This window comes from Molossus molossus, unplaced genomic scaffold, assembly GCF_014108415.1.
Source record: "Molossus molossus isolate mMolMol1 unplaced genomic scaffold, mMolMol1.p scaffold_m16_p_13, whole genome shotgun sequence".
In the NCBI taxonomy this organism is placed as follows: domain Eukaryota; kingdom Metazoa; phylum Chordata; class Mammalia; order Chiroptera; family Molossidae; genus Molossus; species Molossus molossus.
In genome coordinates this window covers 72,134,203-72,151,757 of record NW_023425348.1, presented here as the reverse complement: position 1 = coordinate 72,151,757, position 17,555 = coordinate 72,134,203, and the positions used below count along the sequence as shown (strand labels likewise).

The 17,555-nt window shown below is 40.9% G+C and overlaps 1 protein-coding gene across 8 annotated transcripts in view; it reads right to left on the bottom strand.

The window, feature by feature from the left end:
- The window catches only part of HIPK3 (homeodomain interacting protein kinase 3), a 110,106-nt gene that overhangs the window by 60,929 nt on the left and 31,622 nt on the right, over window positions 1-17,555 (bottom strand). For 7 of the 8 annotated variants that reach the window (XM_036260172.1, XM_036260176.1, XM_036260170.1 and 4 more), the window contains exon 2: window positions 15,752-16,847. In XM_036260172.1, coding sequence (XP_036116065.1) covers window positions 15,752-16,845 — 1,094 coding nt within the window. In that variant the 5' untranslated portion in view covers window positions 16,846-16,847. Of the gene's footprint in view, window positions 1-15,751; window positions 16,850-17,555 lie in introns of those variants that run through there. The other variant, XM_036260173.1, reaches the window with a different exon arrangement.

The following is a 17,555-nucleotide window of genomic DNA, read 5'->3' as shown; positions in this document are numbered from 1 at the left end:
ATATTGTCACAAGTGGCAATATTTCATTCTTTTTTATGCTGCATAAAATTCCATTGTAGGTATTTATACCACATCTTCTTTATCCATTCATCTACCAGTGGACACTTAGGGTGCTTCCATATCATGGCTATTGTAAAAATGCTGCATTGTACATAGGGGTACATATATCTTCTAATTAAAATTTTTGTGTTCTGTGGATGAATACCCAGAAGTGGAATTGCTGGGTCTTATGGTATATCTATTTTTAGTTTTCTGAGGAAGCTCCATTCAGTTTTCCATAGGGGCTGCACCAGTTTACCATCCCACCAAAAGTGCACAAGTGTTCCTTTTCTCACATCCTTGCCGACATGCTATTTGTTGACCTTTTGATAATAGCCATTCTGACTGTTACAAGGTGGTATCTCATTGTTTTGATTTGCATTTCCCTAATGATCAGTGAACTGAGGACCTTTTCATATATCTGCTGGCCATCTGTTTGTCTTCTTTGGAGAAATGCCTTTTCATGGTCTCCGCTCATTTTTCAATCAGATTGCTTATTGTTGGTTATTGAGTTGTGTGAGTTTCTTATGATATCAAACACTTCTCAGATATATTATTTGCAAACATATTCTCTTCAATATTCCACCTTTTTGTTCGCTGAAGGTTTCCTTTGCTGTGCAGAAGCTTTCTAGTTTGATGTAATCCCATTTATTTTTGCTTTGCTTTTCCCTTGCTTCAGGGGACAAATCCAAAAAGATACTACACAGAATGCCAATAGTTTATTTCCTGTTTTCTTCCAGGAGTTTTATAATTTTGAGCTTTACATTCAAGTCTTTACCCATTTTGAGTTTATTTTTGTAGATGGTATAAGAGAGTGCTCCACTTTCACTTTTCGCATGTATCTGTCCAGCTTTCCCAACACCACTGCTGAAAAGACTGTCATTACTCCAGTGTATCACTAAAAATCACTTTTAGTGAATTTTTTAATTAATTTAAACCTCACCCGAGGATATGTTTTTCCTGATTTTAGAGAGAGAGAAACCTCAATGTGAGAGAGAAATATTGATCGGTTGCCTCCTAAATGCACCTTGACAGAGGATCAAACCCACAACCTGGCTACAATCCCTGACTGGGAATCAAACCCATGACACTTCGGTGCACAGGATGACACATCAACCAACTGAGCCAACTGGTCAGGGCTCCAGTGTATCTTTTTACTTCCTTTGCTATAGAGGAGTTCATCAAATAAGCAAGGGTTTATTTCTGGGCTCTCTATTGTCCCATTAATCTATTTGTCTGGTTTTGTGTCGATGCCATACTGTTTTGATTATTATAACTTTGTAATATTGTTTGAGGATCAAGGAGAATGATACCTCCACTTTCTTCTTTCTTATTGCTGTGGCTTGGACTTCCAGTACCATGTTAAATAATAGTGGCAAGGGTGTGCATTCTTGTCTATTCCTGATCTTAGAGGAAAACCTTTCAGCTTTTCACCATTAAGTATAATGGTAGCTGTGGGTTTGTCATATATAGCCTTTACTAAGTTGAGATAAATTCTTTCCATACCCACCTTATGGAGAGTTTTTTATCACAAATAGGTGTTGAATTTTGTCAATGTTTTCTGTGCATCTATTAAGATAATCATGATTTTTTATTCTTTACTTTTGTTGACATGATGAATCACTGTTTTACGGATGTTGAACCACCCTTGAAACCCTGAAATAAATCCCATTTGGTCATGGTGTATAATCCTCTTGATGTTACTGTGGAATTTGGTTTTCTAATTTTTGTTGAGAATTTTGGCATCTCGCCCTGGCCAGTTTGGCTCATCAGTTAGAGCGTCGGCCCCCAGATGTTCTAACCAGAGTATTTTAGCATCTATGTTCATTAGAGATACTGACCTATAATTCTCTTTCCTGTTAGTGTCTTGTCTGGTTTTGGTATCAAGATAATGCTAGCCTCATGCAATCAGTATTGAAGTGTTTCTTCCCCTTCCATTTTTTTTGGAATAGTCTGAAAAGGTACTAATTCTTCTTTAAATGTTTGGTAGAATTCACCTATGAAACTATTTGGGCCTGGGCCTTTGTTTGCTGACAGTTTTTGATTACTGCTTCAATTTCATTGCCAGTAATTGGTCTATTCAGAATCTGTTTTTTCCTAGTTTAGTCTTGGAACATTCTATATCACTTGAATATTATCCATTTCTTCCAGATTGTCAAATTTGTTAGCATGTATTTGTTCACCATAATCTTAAATGATCCTTTGTGTTTCCGTGTTGTCAGTTGTAATCTCTCATCTTCATTTCTGATTTTATGTGTTTTCTCCCTTTTCTGCTTGATGAGTCTTGCTAAAGGCTTGTCAATTTTATTTATTTCAAAGAATGTTCTTTTCTAGTAATCTTTTCTATCATTTCTCTATTTTCTATTTCATTTATTTCCACTATAATGTTTATTATGTCCTTCCTTCTACTTACTTTGGGTTTTGTTTGTCCCTTTTTCTAGTTTCCTTAGATGTAAACTTAGATCTAAGGTTTTTCCTGCTTAAGGTAGGCCTATATAGCTATAAATTTTCCTCTTACACAATTACTTTTGCTGCAGCCCATAGATTTTTGCAAGGTTGTTTTCACTTTCATTTGTCCCAAGGTAGTTCTTTATTTTGTTTGATTTCCTCTTTTATCCATTGGTTGTTTAAAAGCATACTGTTTAATCTCCATGTATCTGTGTTTTTTTCCTAGTTATTTTCCTGTTGACTTCTAGTTTGCGGCCATTATTGTCAGAGAATATACTTACTATTTTAATATCAGCATTCTTCAATTTATTGAAGTTTGTTTTGTGCCTAAAACATGATCATCCTGGAAAATGTTCTATGTGCACTTGAAAAAAAATGTGTAGCCTGCAGGTATGGGATGAAATGCTCTGTGTCTACAATGTCAAACTTGTCTAATGTGGCCCTTAAGGTCATTATTTCCTTATTATTTTTACTGGATGGTCTATCCATTGAACTATTAAAGTACCTGACATAATTATACTATGAATTTCTGCCTTTATGTCCATTAGCATTTGCATCATATACACACAAGAGTGCTCCTTGGTTGGGTGTGTAAATGTTTATGATTATTTTTACCCTCTTCTTGGATTGAATTATGTGTCTTTGTCTCTTTACATTCTTTCTTTTGAAGTCTATTTTCTCTAATACAAGCATTGCTATCCCAGCAAGTGTTTCATTTCTAGCTGAACAAAATCGTTCTTCATCCCTTCACCTGCAGTCTGTGTCTTTTGATCTGAAATGAGTCTCTAAGAGGCAACATATTGATGGCTCAGATTTCTTATCCATTCTGCTACCCTATGTCTTTTGATTAAAACCTTTAGTCCATTTATATTAAGGGTAATTATTGATAAATATGTTTATTACCATTACGTTCATGGTTTGGGGTTTTTGTGTTCTTTGCTCTTCATCTCTTGATTTTCTTTTAATTTTTTTTACTTCTCCCCCAAGGACACTTTTGCATTCATCTCCAAATAGAGCAAAAAGGAGAGAGGGAGGAGGAGAGAGAAAAATCGAAATGAGAGAGACACATCAAGTGACGGACACCCACACAACCCCCACCAAGACTGGAGACAAACTGCAACTGAGGTACATGCCCTTTGCGGGAACTGAACCCGGGTCTCCCTGGACCATAGGCCAACGCTCTAACCACTCAGGAAACCGGGCAGGGCCATCTCCTGATTTTCTTTCCATTTGCTTTGTTGATTTCCTTTTGTGTTGTGTATTGCTGTTGATTCCATTCCTCCTCTGAAGTCCTCCAGAAGGTTTTCAATGCACTTTGGTGCTCCTTTGTTAAATGTATATATGTTTACCAAGATGATATCCTCCTGTTGGATGGATCCTTTCAATATTATGTAGTGACCTTCTTTGTCTCTAGTTACGGCCTTCATTTTGAAGTCTATTTTAATAGATATGAGTATTGCTACCCCAGCTTTTTTTGTCCTTTAGGTCTGCTTGAAAATTTTTCCATCCCTTCACTTTCAACCTATGTATATCTTTTGCTCTGAGGTGGGTCTCTTAAACAACATATATATGACTCATGCTTTCTTATCCATTCAGCTACTATCTTTTTTATCAGAGTTTAATCCATTTACATTTAAGGTTATTATTGACAAGTGCTTATTTTTTGCCATTTTTGTTTATTATGACTATGTTTCTCTTCCTATTTCTTCTGCTTATTACAGCAGTCATTTCTACATTTCTTGCAGTGCTACTTTGGTGCTAAAGTATTCCCTTAGACTTTTTTTCTGTGGGAAGCTCTTTATTTCACCTTCTATTTTGAATGACAGCCTTGCTGTACACAGTAGTCTTGGATTCAGATCCTTCTTTTTCATGGCCCTGATTACTTCATGCCATTCCCTTCTGGCCTGTAGTGTTTCTGTTGAGAAGTCAGCTGATGGCCTTATGGAAGTTCCAGTAGGTAGGCTGTTGCTTATCTCTTGCTGCCTTTAGGATTCTCTTTGCCTTTAATTTTTGGCATATTGATTATTATATGAATTGGTGTAGGTCTTTCTGGATTCTTCTTACTTGGGGCTCTCTGTGCTTCTTCAACTTATATGCCATTTTCCTTCACTAAGCTAGGAAAGTTTTCTGTCACTGTTTCTTTAAATATATTCTCTAACCCTTCTTTTCTTCTGGCACTCCTATGATGTGAATGTTGTTATGTTTCATATTGTCTTAGGCTGTCTTCACAGTTCTTAGGTTGCTTTTCAGTTCTCTTAGGCTATCGTCTTGCTTTGTCTTTCTGGTTCAATGATTGGGTGTTTTTATTTATTTATTTATTTACTTACTATTTTCTATTTCATTTCTGTTACAGATGTTTCTCCTTTTTTAACCCATTGACACCCTCCTCCCAACCCCCCCCCCCCAGGCCCCATCCCCGGTTTTGTTGTCCATGCCCACTGGTTATGCATACATGCATATAAGTTCTGTTGTTTATCTCTTCCCTCTCCCCACAACCCCCTCTTCTGACAGTTGTCAGTCTGTACCCTACTTCCATGTTTCTAGGTCTACCCTATTCCTCAGACTGTTATGTTCATTATATTCCACAAATAAGTAAGATCACGTTGTATTTGTCTTTTTCTGCCTGGCTTGTTTCGCATAGGATAATACTTTCCAGGTCCCTCCATGTCATCTCAAAGGATAAGAAATCTTTCTTACAGCTGCATAGTACTCCATTGTGTATATGTACCACTGCTTTTTTATCCATTCCTCTACTGATGGACACTTGGGCTGTTTCCAGATCTTAGCTATTGTAAATAGTGCTACTATGAACATGGGGGTACATATATTCTTCCTGATTGGTGTTTCAGGCTCCATAGGGTTTATTCCTAGAAGTGGGATCACTGGGTCAAATGGAAGTTCAATTTTTATTTTTTTTGAGGTAACACCATATTGTTTTCCATAGTGGCTGTACCAGTCTACATTCCCACCAGCAGTGTACTAGAGTCCCCTTTTCTCCACACCCTCGCCAACACTTGTTGTTTGATGATTTGTTGACGGCGGCCATTCTGACAGGTGTGAGGTGATACCTCATTGTAGTTTTAATTTGCATCTCTCAGATAATTAGTGATTTTGAACATTTCTTCATATGTCTCTTGGCCATTTGTATGTCCTATTCGGAGAGGTGTCTATTCAGCTCTTCTGCCCATTTTTTTTTATCCTCACCTGAGGATATTTTTCCATTTTTTGTACAGATAGAGTGGGAGGGAGAGAGAGGAAGGGAGAGAGAGTGAGAAACATCGACGTGAAGGGACACATCGAGTGGCTGCCACCCGCACGACCAACCAGGGCCGGGGACAAACTGCAACCGAAGTAAGTGCCCTTAGCGGGAACCGAACCCGGGTCTCTCCGAACCTCAAGCCAACGCTCTAACCGCTGAGCCAAACCGGCCAGTGCTAATTGGGTTCTTTGTCTTGCTTTTGTTGAGTTGCAAGAGTAACTCTATATATTTTGGAAATTAACCCCTTATCTGATGTATCATTGGCAATGATGTTCTCCCATACAGTGGGTTGCCTTTCCATTTTGATGGTTGTTTCTTTTGCTGTGCAGAAGCTTTTGAGTTTGATGTAGTCCCATGTGTTTATTTTTTTCTTTGTTTCTGTTGCCTTAGGTGGTGTATTGGTAAAAATTCTGCTGCGTATGATGTCCGAAATTTTGTTGTCCACATTTTCTTCTAGGATTTTTATGGATTCACAGGTCATGTTTAAGTCTTTTATCCATTTTGAGTTCATTTTTGTGTATGGTGTAAGTCGATGGTCTAGTTTCATTCTTTTGCATATAGCTGTCCAATTTTCCAAACATCATTTTTTTTTTTTTTATCCTCTCCCGAGGACATTTTTCCATTTTTTGTTCAGGTAGAGTGGGAGGGAGAGAGAGGAACAGAGAGAGAGAGAAACATCGATGTGAAAGGAACACACCAAGTGGCTGCCACCCGCACGACCAACCAGGGCCGGGGACAAACTGCAACCGAGGTACATGCCCTTAGCGGGAACCGAACCCGGGACTCTCCAGACTGCAGGCCGACGCTCTAACCGCTGAGCCAAACCGGCCAGGGCCCAAACATCATTTTTAAAGAGGTCGTCTTGACTCCACTGTGTGCTCTTGCCACCTTTGTCAAATATTAATTGAGCATATTGCCTTGGGTCCATTTATGGGTTCTCTGTTCTGTTCCACTGGTCTATATGCCTGTTCTTGGGCCAGTAACAGGCTGTTTTGGTTACAGTTGCTTTGTAGTATAACCTGATATCTGGTATTGTGATCCCACCTGCTTTGTCCTTCTTTTTCAAGATTGTTGTGGCTATTCGGGGTCTTTTTTGGTTCAATGTGAACTTTTGAAGTATGTGTTCTAGTTCTGTAAACTATGTCATTGGTATTTTCATGGAGATTGCATTGAATCTATAGATTGCTATGGGTAATATGGACATTTTAATGATGTTAATTCTTCCAATCCATGAACAAGATATGTGCTTCCACTTTTTTATATCTTCCTCTATTTCTTTTTTTCAATGTCCTGTAGTTTTCTGAAAATAGGTCCTTTACTTTTTTGGTTAAGTTTATTCCTAGATACCTTAATTTTTTTGCTGCGATGGTAAATGGGATTGTTTTTTCAGTTTCTTTTTCTGTGAGTTCATCATCGGTGTATTAGAATGCCATTGATTTCTTGACGTTAATTTTGTATCCTGCTTCTTTGCCAATTTATTTACTAAGTCTAGTATATTTTTGATGGAGTCTTAAGGGTTTTCTATGTATAATATCATGTCATCTGCAAATGATGACAGTTTCACTTCCTCCTTTCCAATTTGGATCCCTTTTCTTTTTTCTTCATGTCTGATTGCTGTAGCTAAGACTTCCAGTACTATGGTAAATAAGAGTGGTGAAAGTGGGCATCCCTGTCTTGTTCCTGTTCTTAAAGAAAATGTTTTTAGTTTCTGCCCATTGAGCATGATGTTGGTTGTAGGTCTTTCATATATGGCCTTTATTATGCCGAGATATGATCCCTCTATTCCCACATTGCTGAGTGTTTTTATCAGAAATGGATGCTGGCCCTGGCGGGTTTGGCTCAGCGGTTGGAGCATCGGCCTGCGGTACAGAGAGACCCAGGTTCAGTTCCCGCTAAGGGAACCAGTTTCAGTTTGTCCCCGGCCCTGGTTGGTCGTGCAGATGGCAGCCATTCGATGTGTCCCTTCACATCGATGTTTCTCTCTCTCTCTCTTCCTCTCTCTCCCTCCTGCTCTATCTGAACAAAAAATGGAAAAATGTCCTCGGGTGAGGATAAAAAAAAAAAAGAAAAAAGAAAAATGGATGCTGTATTTTGTCGAACGCTTTTTCAGCATCTATTGATATGATCGTGTGGTTTTTATTCTTCATTTTGTTTATGTGGTGTAACACATTTATTGATTTGCGAATATTGTACCAGCCTTGCATCCCTGGGATGAATCCCACTTGGTCATGGTGAATAATCTTTTTGATGTATTGCTGGATCCAATTTGCTAGTATTTTGTTCAGGATTTTGGCATCTATGTTCATCAGGGATATTGGCCCTGTAGTTTTCTTTCTTTGTAGTGTCTTTTTCTGGTTTTCAAATTAGAATTATGTTGGCCTCATAAAACGAGTTTGGAAGTCTTCCTTCTTCTTGAATTTTTTGAAATAGTTTGAGGAGAATGGGTGTTAGTTCTTTTTTGAATGTTTGGTAAAACTTCCTCGTGAAGCCATCCGGGCCTGGGCTTTTGTTTGCTGGGAGAGTCTTGATAACCTCTTCAATTTCCTTAGTTGTTATTGGTCTGTTCAAGTGTTTTATCTCTTCCTGGTCCAGTTTTGGGATACTCTGTGTTTCTAGAAATTTGTCCATTTCCCTTAGATTGTCAAATTTGTTGCCATATAATTCTTTATAATAGCTGTTAACGATTTTTTGGTTTTCTGTGGTGTCATTTTCTGTGGTGTCTTTCATTTCTGATTTTCTGTATTTGGGTTCTCTCTTTGTTTCTTGGCGAGTCCAGCTAAGGGTCCATCAATCTTGTATATCTTTTGGAAAACTAGCTTTGTTTCATTGACCCTTTGAATTGGTTTTTTTTTTTTTTGGTCTCTATGTCATTTATTGCTGCTCTGATCTTTACTATTTCCTTCCTTCTATTTGCTCTGGGGTTTTCTTTTTGTTTGCTTTCTAGTTCTTTAGGTTGTAAGGTTAGACAGTCAATTAGAAATTTTTCTTATTTCTTGAGGTGATTATTGATATGCACTTATTTATTGCCATTTTTGTTTAATGTGGCTATATTTTTCTTCCTATTTCTTCTACTAATTACAGCAGTCCTTTTAACATTTCTTGCAGTGCTAGTTTGGTGCTAGTTTGGTATTGCCTTAGTCTTTTTTTGTCTGGGAAGCTCTTTATTTGACCTTCTATTTTGAATGACAGCCTTGCTGGGTAGAGTATTCTTGGATTCAGATCCTTCTTTTTCATGACCTTGATTACTTCATGCCATTCCCTTCTGGCCTGTAGTGTTTCTTGTGAGAAGTCAGCTGAGAGCCTTATGGGGTTTCCTTTGTAGGTACCCTGTTGCTTATCTCTTGCTGCTTTTAGGATTCTCTCTGTCTTTAATTTTTGGCATTTTACTTACTATGTGTCTTGGTGTGGGCCTGTTGGTTCCTCTTATTGGGGCTCTCTGTGCTTCTTGAACTTGAATGCCTTCTTCCTTCACCAAATTAGGGAAGTTTTCTGTCACCATTTTTTCGAATATATTCTCTAACCCTTGCTCATTTTCTTCTTCTTTGGGGGCTCCTATGATGCAAATATTATTACATTTCCAGTTGTCCCACTGTTCTCTTAATCTGTCTTCCTGTTTTTAATTGTTTTTTCCTTTTGGTTTTCTGATTGGTTGATTTTTTTCTACCGTCTTTTAATTCACTGATCTGGTCCTCCACTTCCTCTACTCTGCTGTTTAGACCTTCCAATGTGTTCTTTATTTCTGATATGTCATTCTTGTTTTCTTCTTGGTGGTTTTTAATTTCCAATTGGTTGATTTTCAATGTTTCTATATCTTTACTCATGCTGTTGAGCTCTTTACTCATGCTGTTGAGCTTCCTCATAATCATTACACTGAACTCTACCTCTGATATCTTGCTTAATTCCATTTCATTTATCTCTTGTCTTGTAGAATTCTCTTCTTTCTTTTGGGATTTGTTTCTGTTTCACCATTTAGGATGTCTCAGTGAGTTTTGGAGCCTGCCAAATTTTCCTTGTGGGTGTTGGTGTTCCACTGGTTGTGGGTCCCTCTACTGGGTTTGGATAAGCGGGGGAGAACCCATATTAAACACCACTGTCAAGTCTTACTTTCCTGGGTAAATTTGCAGGTCAAGGAAAGGTTCAGTTATCCTCTAGCTTTTGCCTGGAGGCTATTAGTCTCAGTTACTTGATGAGCCTCGATTTGTAGCTCTCAGCTGAATGAAAAATCCCTCAGGTGTAAGAGAATTTCGGGGTGGGGGGGGGAGTGTGCACTTGCTTGCTGCAAGATTTTATGTTAATGAGCCTCAATTTGCATTTCTGTGGCCTGGTATGGTGGAATTGAATTCCTGAAGAAGGGGCCACTGCCCCTCCTGGGAAGAGGCCCTTTAAGTAAGATGGCTACTGTCTTGTGAGGGAATGATTCAGTACAACACTCCTGGTGTCCTCTCCTCCAGCTCTCTCCTGAGGCAGGAATCACAGACTCTCTCCACACAGTACCAGTCCAGTCTGCCCTCCCTCTGCTGGAGCCCAAGATGAGTGGCTATAGCTGATTTGGTGCTTTTTAAAATCCCTGTTTTCACCCTGTCCGGTTTGGCTCAGCGGTTAGAGTGTCAGCCTGCAGACCAGAGAGTCCCGGGTTCAGTTCCTGCTAAGGGTGTGTACTTCAGTTGCACTTCGTCTCCACCCTGGTTGTGGTTGTGTGGGTAGCAACCAGTCAATGTGTTTCTCTCACATCGATGTTTCTCTCTCTTTCGCTCTTCCTCCCTTCCTCCCTCTCACTCTATGTGAAGATAAATGCAAAAAGGTCCTCAGGTCAGGATAAAAAATAAAAATGAAAAAAATAAACCCCTGCTTTCTCAGCAGGAACCGCTCACAACTAAAACAACCCTCAGCTGCTGTCCATGGGCTCCCAACCCACCCTCTCATGCCTCCGCATTTCCTACCAGGCTCGATGTGACATCCTCTTTCGGTCCCTGGTTATACAGCTTCACTCCAGCTGATTTGCAGTTGGTTTTTCCTGACGATTTCTCTTTATTTTAGTTGTAATTCCAGTTTGGTCCTGAGAGACAGTCTGTGTAGCTTCCATTCACTCTGCTACCATTTTTCCTCTTCTGAATAAAGTCTTACAAATTAAAACTATCCTTCATTTTTTAAACAGTAGACTTTGGGCCAGTTTCTCATTTTGTTTCATTTTTCTCATCTTGCTCTGGCTGGCTCATGTTCAGAACTCCCATTGAGTTGCAATAGAATCTCTGCATTTGGCTCAGCTTAGCTCAGACCTTAAGATGAGACTCCAGCCCTGGCCAACAGGTTGATTGCAGCCTTATGAGAGGACCTGAAAGAGGGTCCCAGCTGAGCCACGACCAGATTCTCTACAAGATGAATGTCACCAAAACTCATCTACACTTGCTCAGAGAAGTGAACCCACTGATCACATGTTTGTACACAATAGGTTGTCAAATTGCTCTAAGAGATTCCAAACTCTTCTCAATTTCTGTATGTCTTTTTTTTGTTGTTGTTCCCAATCATCACCCAAGGATATTTTTTTTTCTATTTATCTTCAGATAAAGTAGAGGAACATCGAAGTGATTGTCTCCCACATGACCCCAACCAGAGCTGGGGACAAACCACAACTAAGGTACATGCCCTTGACCAGAATCAAACCTGCAACTCACTGGTCTGAGGGCCGATGCCTTAACAGCTTAGCCAAACCAGCCAGGGATCTTCAAATTCTTTATCAAGCAAGTTATTTGATTTTGATTCATTTGATTAGGGTGTTTCTCTAGTTTTCCTTTTTTCCTTCATTTGGGGCACAGTCTTCTGTCTGCCTATTTTTCACTTTCTTTTATTTTTATCCTCACCTGAGGACATTTTTCCATTTTTTGTTCAGATAGAGCAGGAGGGAGAGAGAAAAATCGATGTGAAAGGAACACATCAAGTGGATGCCACCTGCACGAACCAACCAGGGTTGGGGACAAACTGCAACCGAGATACATGCCCTTAAGGGGAACCGAACCCAGGTCTCTCTGGACCGCAGGCCAACATTCTAACCACTGAGCCAGACCGGCCAGGGCAACCCCATTTTTCATTTTCTATGTTTGTTCCTACGAATTTAATAGAATAGCTATCTCCACCAGTCTTATAAGAAGGGTCTCTGAGTAGACTGAATGTTGAATAGTTTTGGCAGGCCACTTCATAGGAGATGCCTGGCGTGTCACCTGGTCTTAAAGGGGTAGGTTTGCATGGGAGTAGCCTAATGTATGCTTGCTTCCTTGTCCTTCTAATCTGGGTGAGGATGCCTAATGCAAGCTGGGCTGCTCCATGTGTTCTTGGACTGCCCTATCACATTAACAGTCTGATTCCAGCTGTGTGTGGGCAGAGTTGCTTTGTAAGCTTGCACCTCAAGGCACCACCAGCTCCTCCCCTCCACTCTGCTGTTGTGACAGGCCTACCTCTGTGAGCATATCTCAGCACTTTGCTATTTTTGCTCTTTCCAGGCAATACAACTGCTTACACACTTGGCCACGCCCCACTCACTCCACAGACAGCTCTGGGGGCTTTCCCAATTGCTTCCATTATCCAGTCAGGGCAAGGTCTAGGTGGGGCCATTCTGCATGCCTACATCTCAATGCCTATCACCACACTTTCTCTGAGGCAGGCTTACACGAGCACACACAGCAGTATTTTGCTATTTCTGCCTCTCTGCCAGTGGTGCAGCAACTTGTGAGCTTATCCAGACCCCTCACACTACACCAGGCCGCCCTGCCTGAGTGCCATTGCTTTGTCTGCAGTCCGAGTGAGGTGTGGGTGGAGCTGCTCTGGCTTCCTAGCTCCACCCCTTCTCCAGGTGGACCATCCTTACCTGTGCACACAGCTGTACTTTGGTAGTTCTGACCTCTCTCCAAGCTGGGCAGGGGGTAGTGGTGCTCCTGCACAAGTGTCCACACAGCAGCACCCCTTCATTATGCACATGTCTGCCCTGCTTGCTGCTTGCATGCACTGTTGCTTTTAATTGTCCGCAGTCATAGTAGGGTCTGGGCAGGGCTAGTCTGCATGCCTGCCTAGCTCCACTCTTGTTCCAGGTGGGGCAGCCTTATAATGTGCACACACTCTGTGGGCAGAGGCAGGAGCTTTTGTACAGGTGCACACCCAGGCAGCACCCCAATCACTAAGAACAGCGCACTGTCTACACACTTTCTCTGCACCACGCAGTTCTGCATGCAGTACTGCAGCGTTCTTAGTTCCCCACTGCTTTGAGGAAGGAGAGCCTCACATGAGCCCATAGCAGCAGCCCACTGTCTCTGCACTTTCTCTGGACAGGGTAACCCAGCAGGCAGGTACAGCAGTGTTTGTTGGCTCCATACTCTTCTCTGGTAGGGAAGCCCATTATGTGCACAGTCCAGGAAGAGCACAAAGCAGCATCCCGCTGCACCTGCTGATCAATCTCCAGAGGGGGCCCCTTGTATACACATATGGCGCTTTCCTATTTCTGCTGAATCTCGCTCCAATGTGGGTGGCTGGGGACATGCTACAGCACCATGCAAGTCACCAAGAGAACCTGGACAGAGCACCCACTTGCTATGTAGTTTCAGGGAAATCATAAATAATGGTGCTCTACAGTTCCTCAGGTCCTGGTTTGTTCCTGCAGCTCCTGGAAGGCTCTTTTGGTTCCTCGACCTTCTCTGTGGTCACTCATTCATGCTTGTTGGTCAGACACTGTTCAGTTGGCTCACGGCTGTCTCTCAGGAGGATTTACTCTAAATATAGGTGTACGTGTGATGTATTCTTATGAAGGAGCGGGCTCCATGTCCACCTACACCACTCCTGGAGTTGTTTTGTGTGATTTTTTAATATGTTTTTGTTGATTTTCTGAGAGAGGGAGCGAGGGAGAGGGAGGGGGAGAGAGAAAGAGAGAGAAACATCAGTTGCCTCTCATGTGTGCCCCAACCAGTGACTGAACCTGCAATCTGGGTATGTGCCCAGACCAGCAATCAAACTAGCGACCTTTCAGTGCACAGGATGATGCTCAACCAAACTGAGCCACACTGGCCAGGGCTGGAGGTTACCTTTGTAGTAGCCAATTAATTTCTCTTTTATCTTGTCCTAGGTACTACAGTATATAATAGCAAGATGCTAATTAGGGTGAAAGGCTAGTACAAAGACAGATGCAATACTTGCAAATAACAACCCGCTTGATGGGCCTAAATCAATAATCTTCATGTTCTAACAATAAACTGTATGTGTTCATCTATTTACTAACTTACTCATGGACAATACTGGCGGATTTTTTTTTTAATCCTCACCCAAGGACATTTTTCCATTTTTTGTTCAGATAGAGTGGGAGGGAAAGAGAGGAAGACAGAGAGAGAGAGAGACATCAACGTGAAAGGGACACATTGAGTGGCTGCCACCCTCACAACCAACCAGGGCCGGGAACAAACTGCAACCTAGGTACACGCCCTTAGTGGGAACTGAACCCAGGTCTCTCTGGACCGCAGGCCGACGCTCTAACCGCTGAGCCAAACTGGCCAGGGGAAAGTAATGAAGCTTTTTTTTTTTTTAATATGTGCCCCTAGCAGGAACTGAACCCGGGACTCTCTGGTCCATGGGCTGATGCTCCAACTGCTGAGCCACACTGTCCAAGGCTGGCGGATCTTATATATGTCCACTCTGTTGGGACTTGTGGGGTTCCAGAGTATACCAAGACCATACATTTCTTCAGGCTGACATGAAATAAATTTCTCAAAATTATAAAACTATGAATTCAAATCACTTACATACACAAAAATATTTTTGTTGTTGTTAATCCTCACCCGAGGATATTTTCCCATTGATTTTTAGATAGTGAGAGAGAGAGAGAGGTGGAGAAAAAGACAGAAACATCGATGTGAGACAGACACATGGACTTGTTGCCTCCCACACGATGCCGATGGGGGCCGGGGATGGAACCTGCAACCTTAGTACGAGCCCTTGACCGGGAATCCAACCCAAAACCCTTCAGTCCGCGAGCTGACACTCTAACCACTGAGCGAAACAAGCCAAGGCACTAGAAGAAATTTTTGATCTTGGTAATGATTAGCTAGCCCCTAAGACCATATACTGCACTTGAGGTGAGCATTTTATTAATCATGACATTGTAGCACTTTATCGATATTTACATGGGAAGTATTTTCTTCTTTAAATTCCCCCATAGCAGTAACACCAAAATAACATATAGGTGGAAAGAACATAATAAAACTTCTTATGAAAAGGTGGCTTGAATATTCATGACAGCCACAGAAGTGTGTTTGAATCTTAATTTCATTAACTAAACTTCTTGAATTCTTATAGATAACTTTTGTTTTTCTTTTTAAATCTTCACCCAAGGACATTTTTGCATTTCTCTTCAGATAGAGTGGGAGGGAGAGAGGGAAGAAGAGAGAGAGAGAGAGACATCGATGTGAAAGAGACACATCTTCTGGTTGCCACCCACAGAACCCCAACCAGGGCCAGGACGAACTGCAACCGAGTACGTGCCCTTAGCAGGAACCGAACCCGGGACTCTGGTCTATGGGCTGACGCTCTAACCGCTGAGCAAAACCAGCCAGGGCTATAGATAACTTTTCTAAGTGTGCAGGTAACATCTGGTTATGTCTTTATTAAACTAGTCCTCTTAAGTGCTGAAATGCCCAAAGATATATATAAAAGGTAGTATAAACCCTTTTCTCCAACATATAAAAACTCCCATTGGATCACCATTATTCACCAGTCATTCCTTCAGATCTTCTATTAACAATAAAAGTAACCAAATGTCTTTGGCATTGAATTTTTCAGTAAAGATTACTATTCTGCTTGAGCAGATTTATACATAATTGGTTTAAATCTTTTTAAAACCTCAAACCTAAACTGATTGTCATGATTTATTTCTTTATCAGAAGCAGTCTTTTTTCATCACATACGCAAACGAAATTATTTCAGTTAGCATAAATTCAACATTTATTTAATAACCAAAAAGTAACTGTCACCTACCTGTAGTACCGAGATTGTAGATATGTTGAACAAACAGTCTTTGATACATGACTGGCCGACCCAAAGTCTATTACTTTAACCCTGTAAGGCTGCCGAACAGGATCCACCAACATAATATTCTCTGGTTTGAGGTCAGCATGAATTAAACCAAGACTTTTCAATTTTTTCAGTGCAGTGGCCACTTGTTGAAGAATGGGCCGAATTACTTTTAGTGGCAGGGGACTGAATTTATTTTGTTTCAGAAAGTCATACAAGTTTTGTTCCAGCATCTCAAAGACTAAACAAGTATGGTTACGGTGCTGAAAGCATTCATAAGCTCGTACAAAGTTATACTCATCAGCATTTTCAGTACTAAGTCTTGCTAATATGCTCACTTCTATTTGACCTTGACGTGCATAAGAAGGATGATTCTTCAAAATTTTAATTGCTACAATTTCATTTGTCCCTCTTTTCCAGCATTTGACTACCTGGCCAAAAGTGCCTCGACCAAGAAAATCAAGGACTTCATAAGTATTTTTCATGGAGCATAAGACTTCATGCTGTACTAACTGATAGTCACCTTCTCCAGTGGTACAATTTTGTTTTGTTCCTGTGGTAGTTGTCACAACCGTCACTGGATTTCCCATGTTGGTTTGCAACATTGCAGGAAGTATGGACAATTCATCGACAATCTGCATTGCGCTATGATTATCCAACTCCTCACTCTTGCGCTTTAATCCACATCGCTGAGGGCCTCCTAGGAAATGTAACCTATGTCTCCACGCCCCAATATGAGGTGCCTCCACTTGAGCTTGCTGCACCTGAGCTGCTATTACCTTTGTAGCACCCGCAGTGTTTTTTAAAACAACAGCACTTGTCTGCAACGAAAAGTTGTGTCCTCGAGGTCTGTTCAATGCTATCTTTGTCTGAAAAGCACTACCCTTTGTGAAAGGATGAGAACTTCCAATGTTTCTACCATTCACATAGGTCCGTGGATAATTTCTTTCCTGGAATACACAACTGCTTGGCTCTACTTTGAGTTTCTTCACACTACAAAAGGCACTTGACTGAGTTTGATAAACATATGGTGGGTAGACCAAGACTTGTGAGGCCATACCTGCAAAAGAAAGAGAAAAAAGACATATTAATTATAAAAACTTTAATTTTAAATCTCATGAAAACTTTTTAAGAGTGAGATCCATAATTTATAAAAATAAATTCCATCAAGATTTTTTTTTCCCTTAGTGAAGATAAGCATTTTCAATACCTCTACTTTACTTAATGCTTCAGCTACTTTGAATGGTACCTAAAAGTCACTCTTGTGACCCACACCCATAAAAAGAGATTCAGAAAGACAGATAATGAAAATCACAGATAAAAATTTCTAAGCCCTGGTTAGGTGCCTCAACTGGCTGGAGCACTGTCCCATACAACAGAAGGTTGTGGGTTTGAGTCCTGGTCAGGACACATACCAAGGTTGCAGGTTCAATCCCCAGTCACAGGGCACACGTGGGAGGCAACTAACTGATCAATGTTTCTCTCTCACGTTAATGTTTCTCTATCTCTCTCTCTCTCTCTCTCTCTTCCCTTCTCTAAAAATCAATAAAAAAAACATATCCTTGATTGAGGATTAAAAAAATAAATAAAAAGCTCTGGCCGGTTTGGCTCAGCGGTTAGAGCGTCTGCCTGCAGTCCAGAGAGATCCGGGTTCGGTTCCCACTAAGGGCATGTACCTCAGTTGCAGTTTGTCCCCGGCTCTGGTGGAGTCGTGCGGGTGGCAACCACTCGATGTGTCCCTTTCATGTCAATGTTTCTCTCTCTCTCT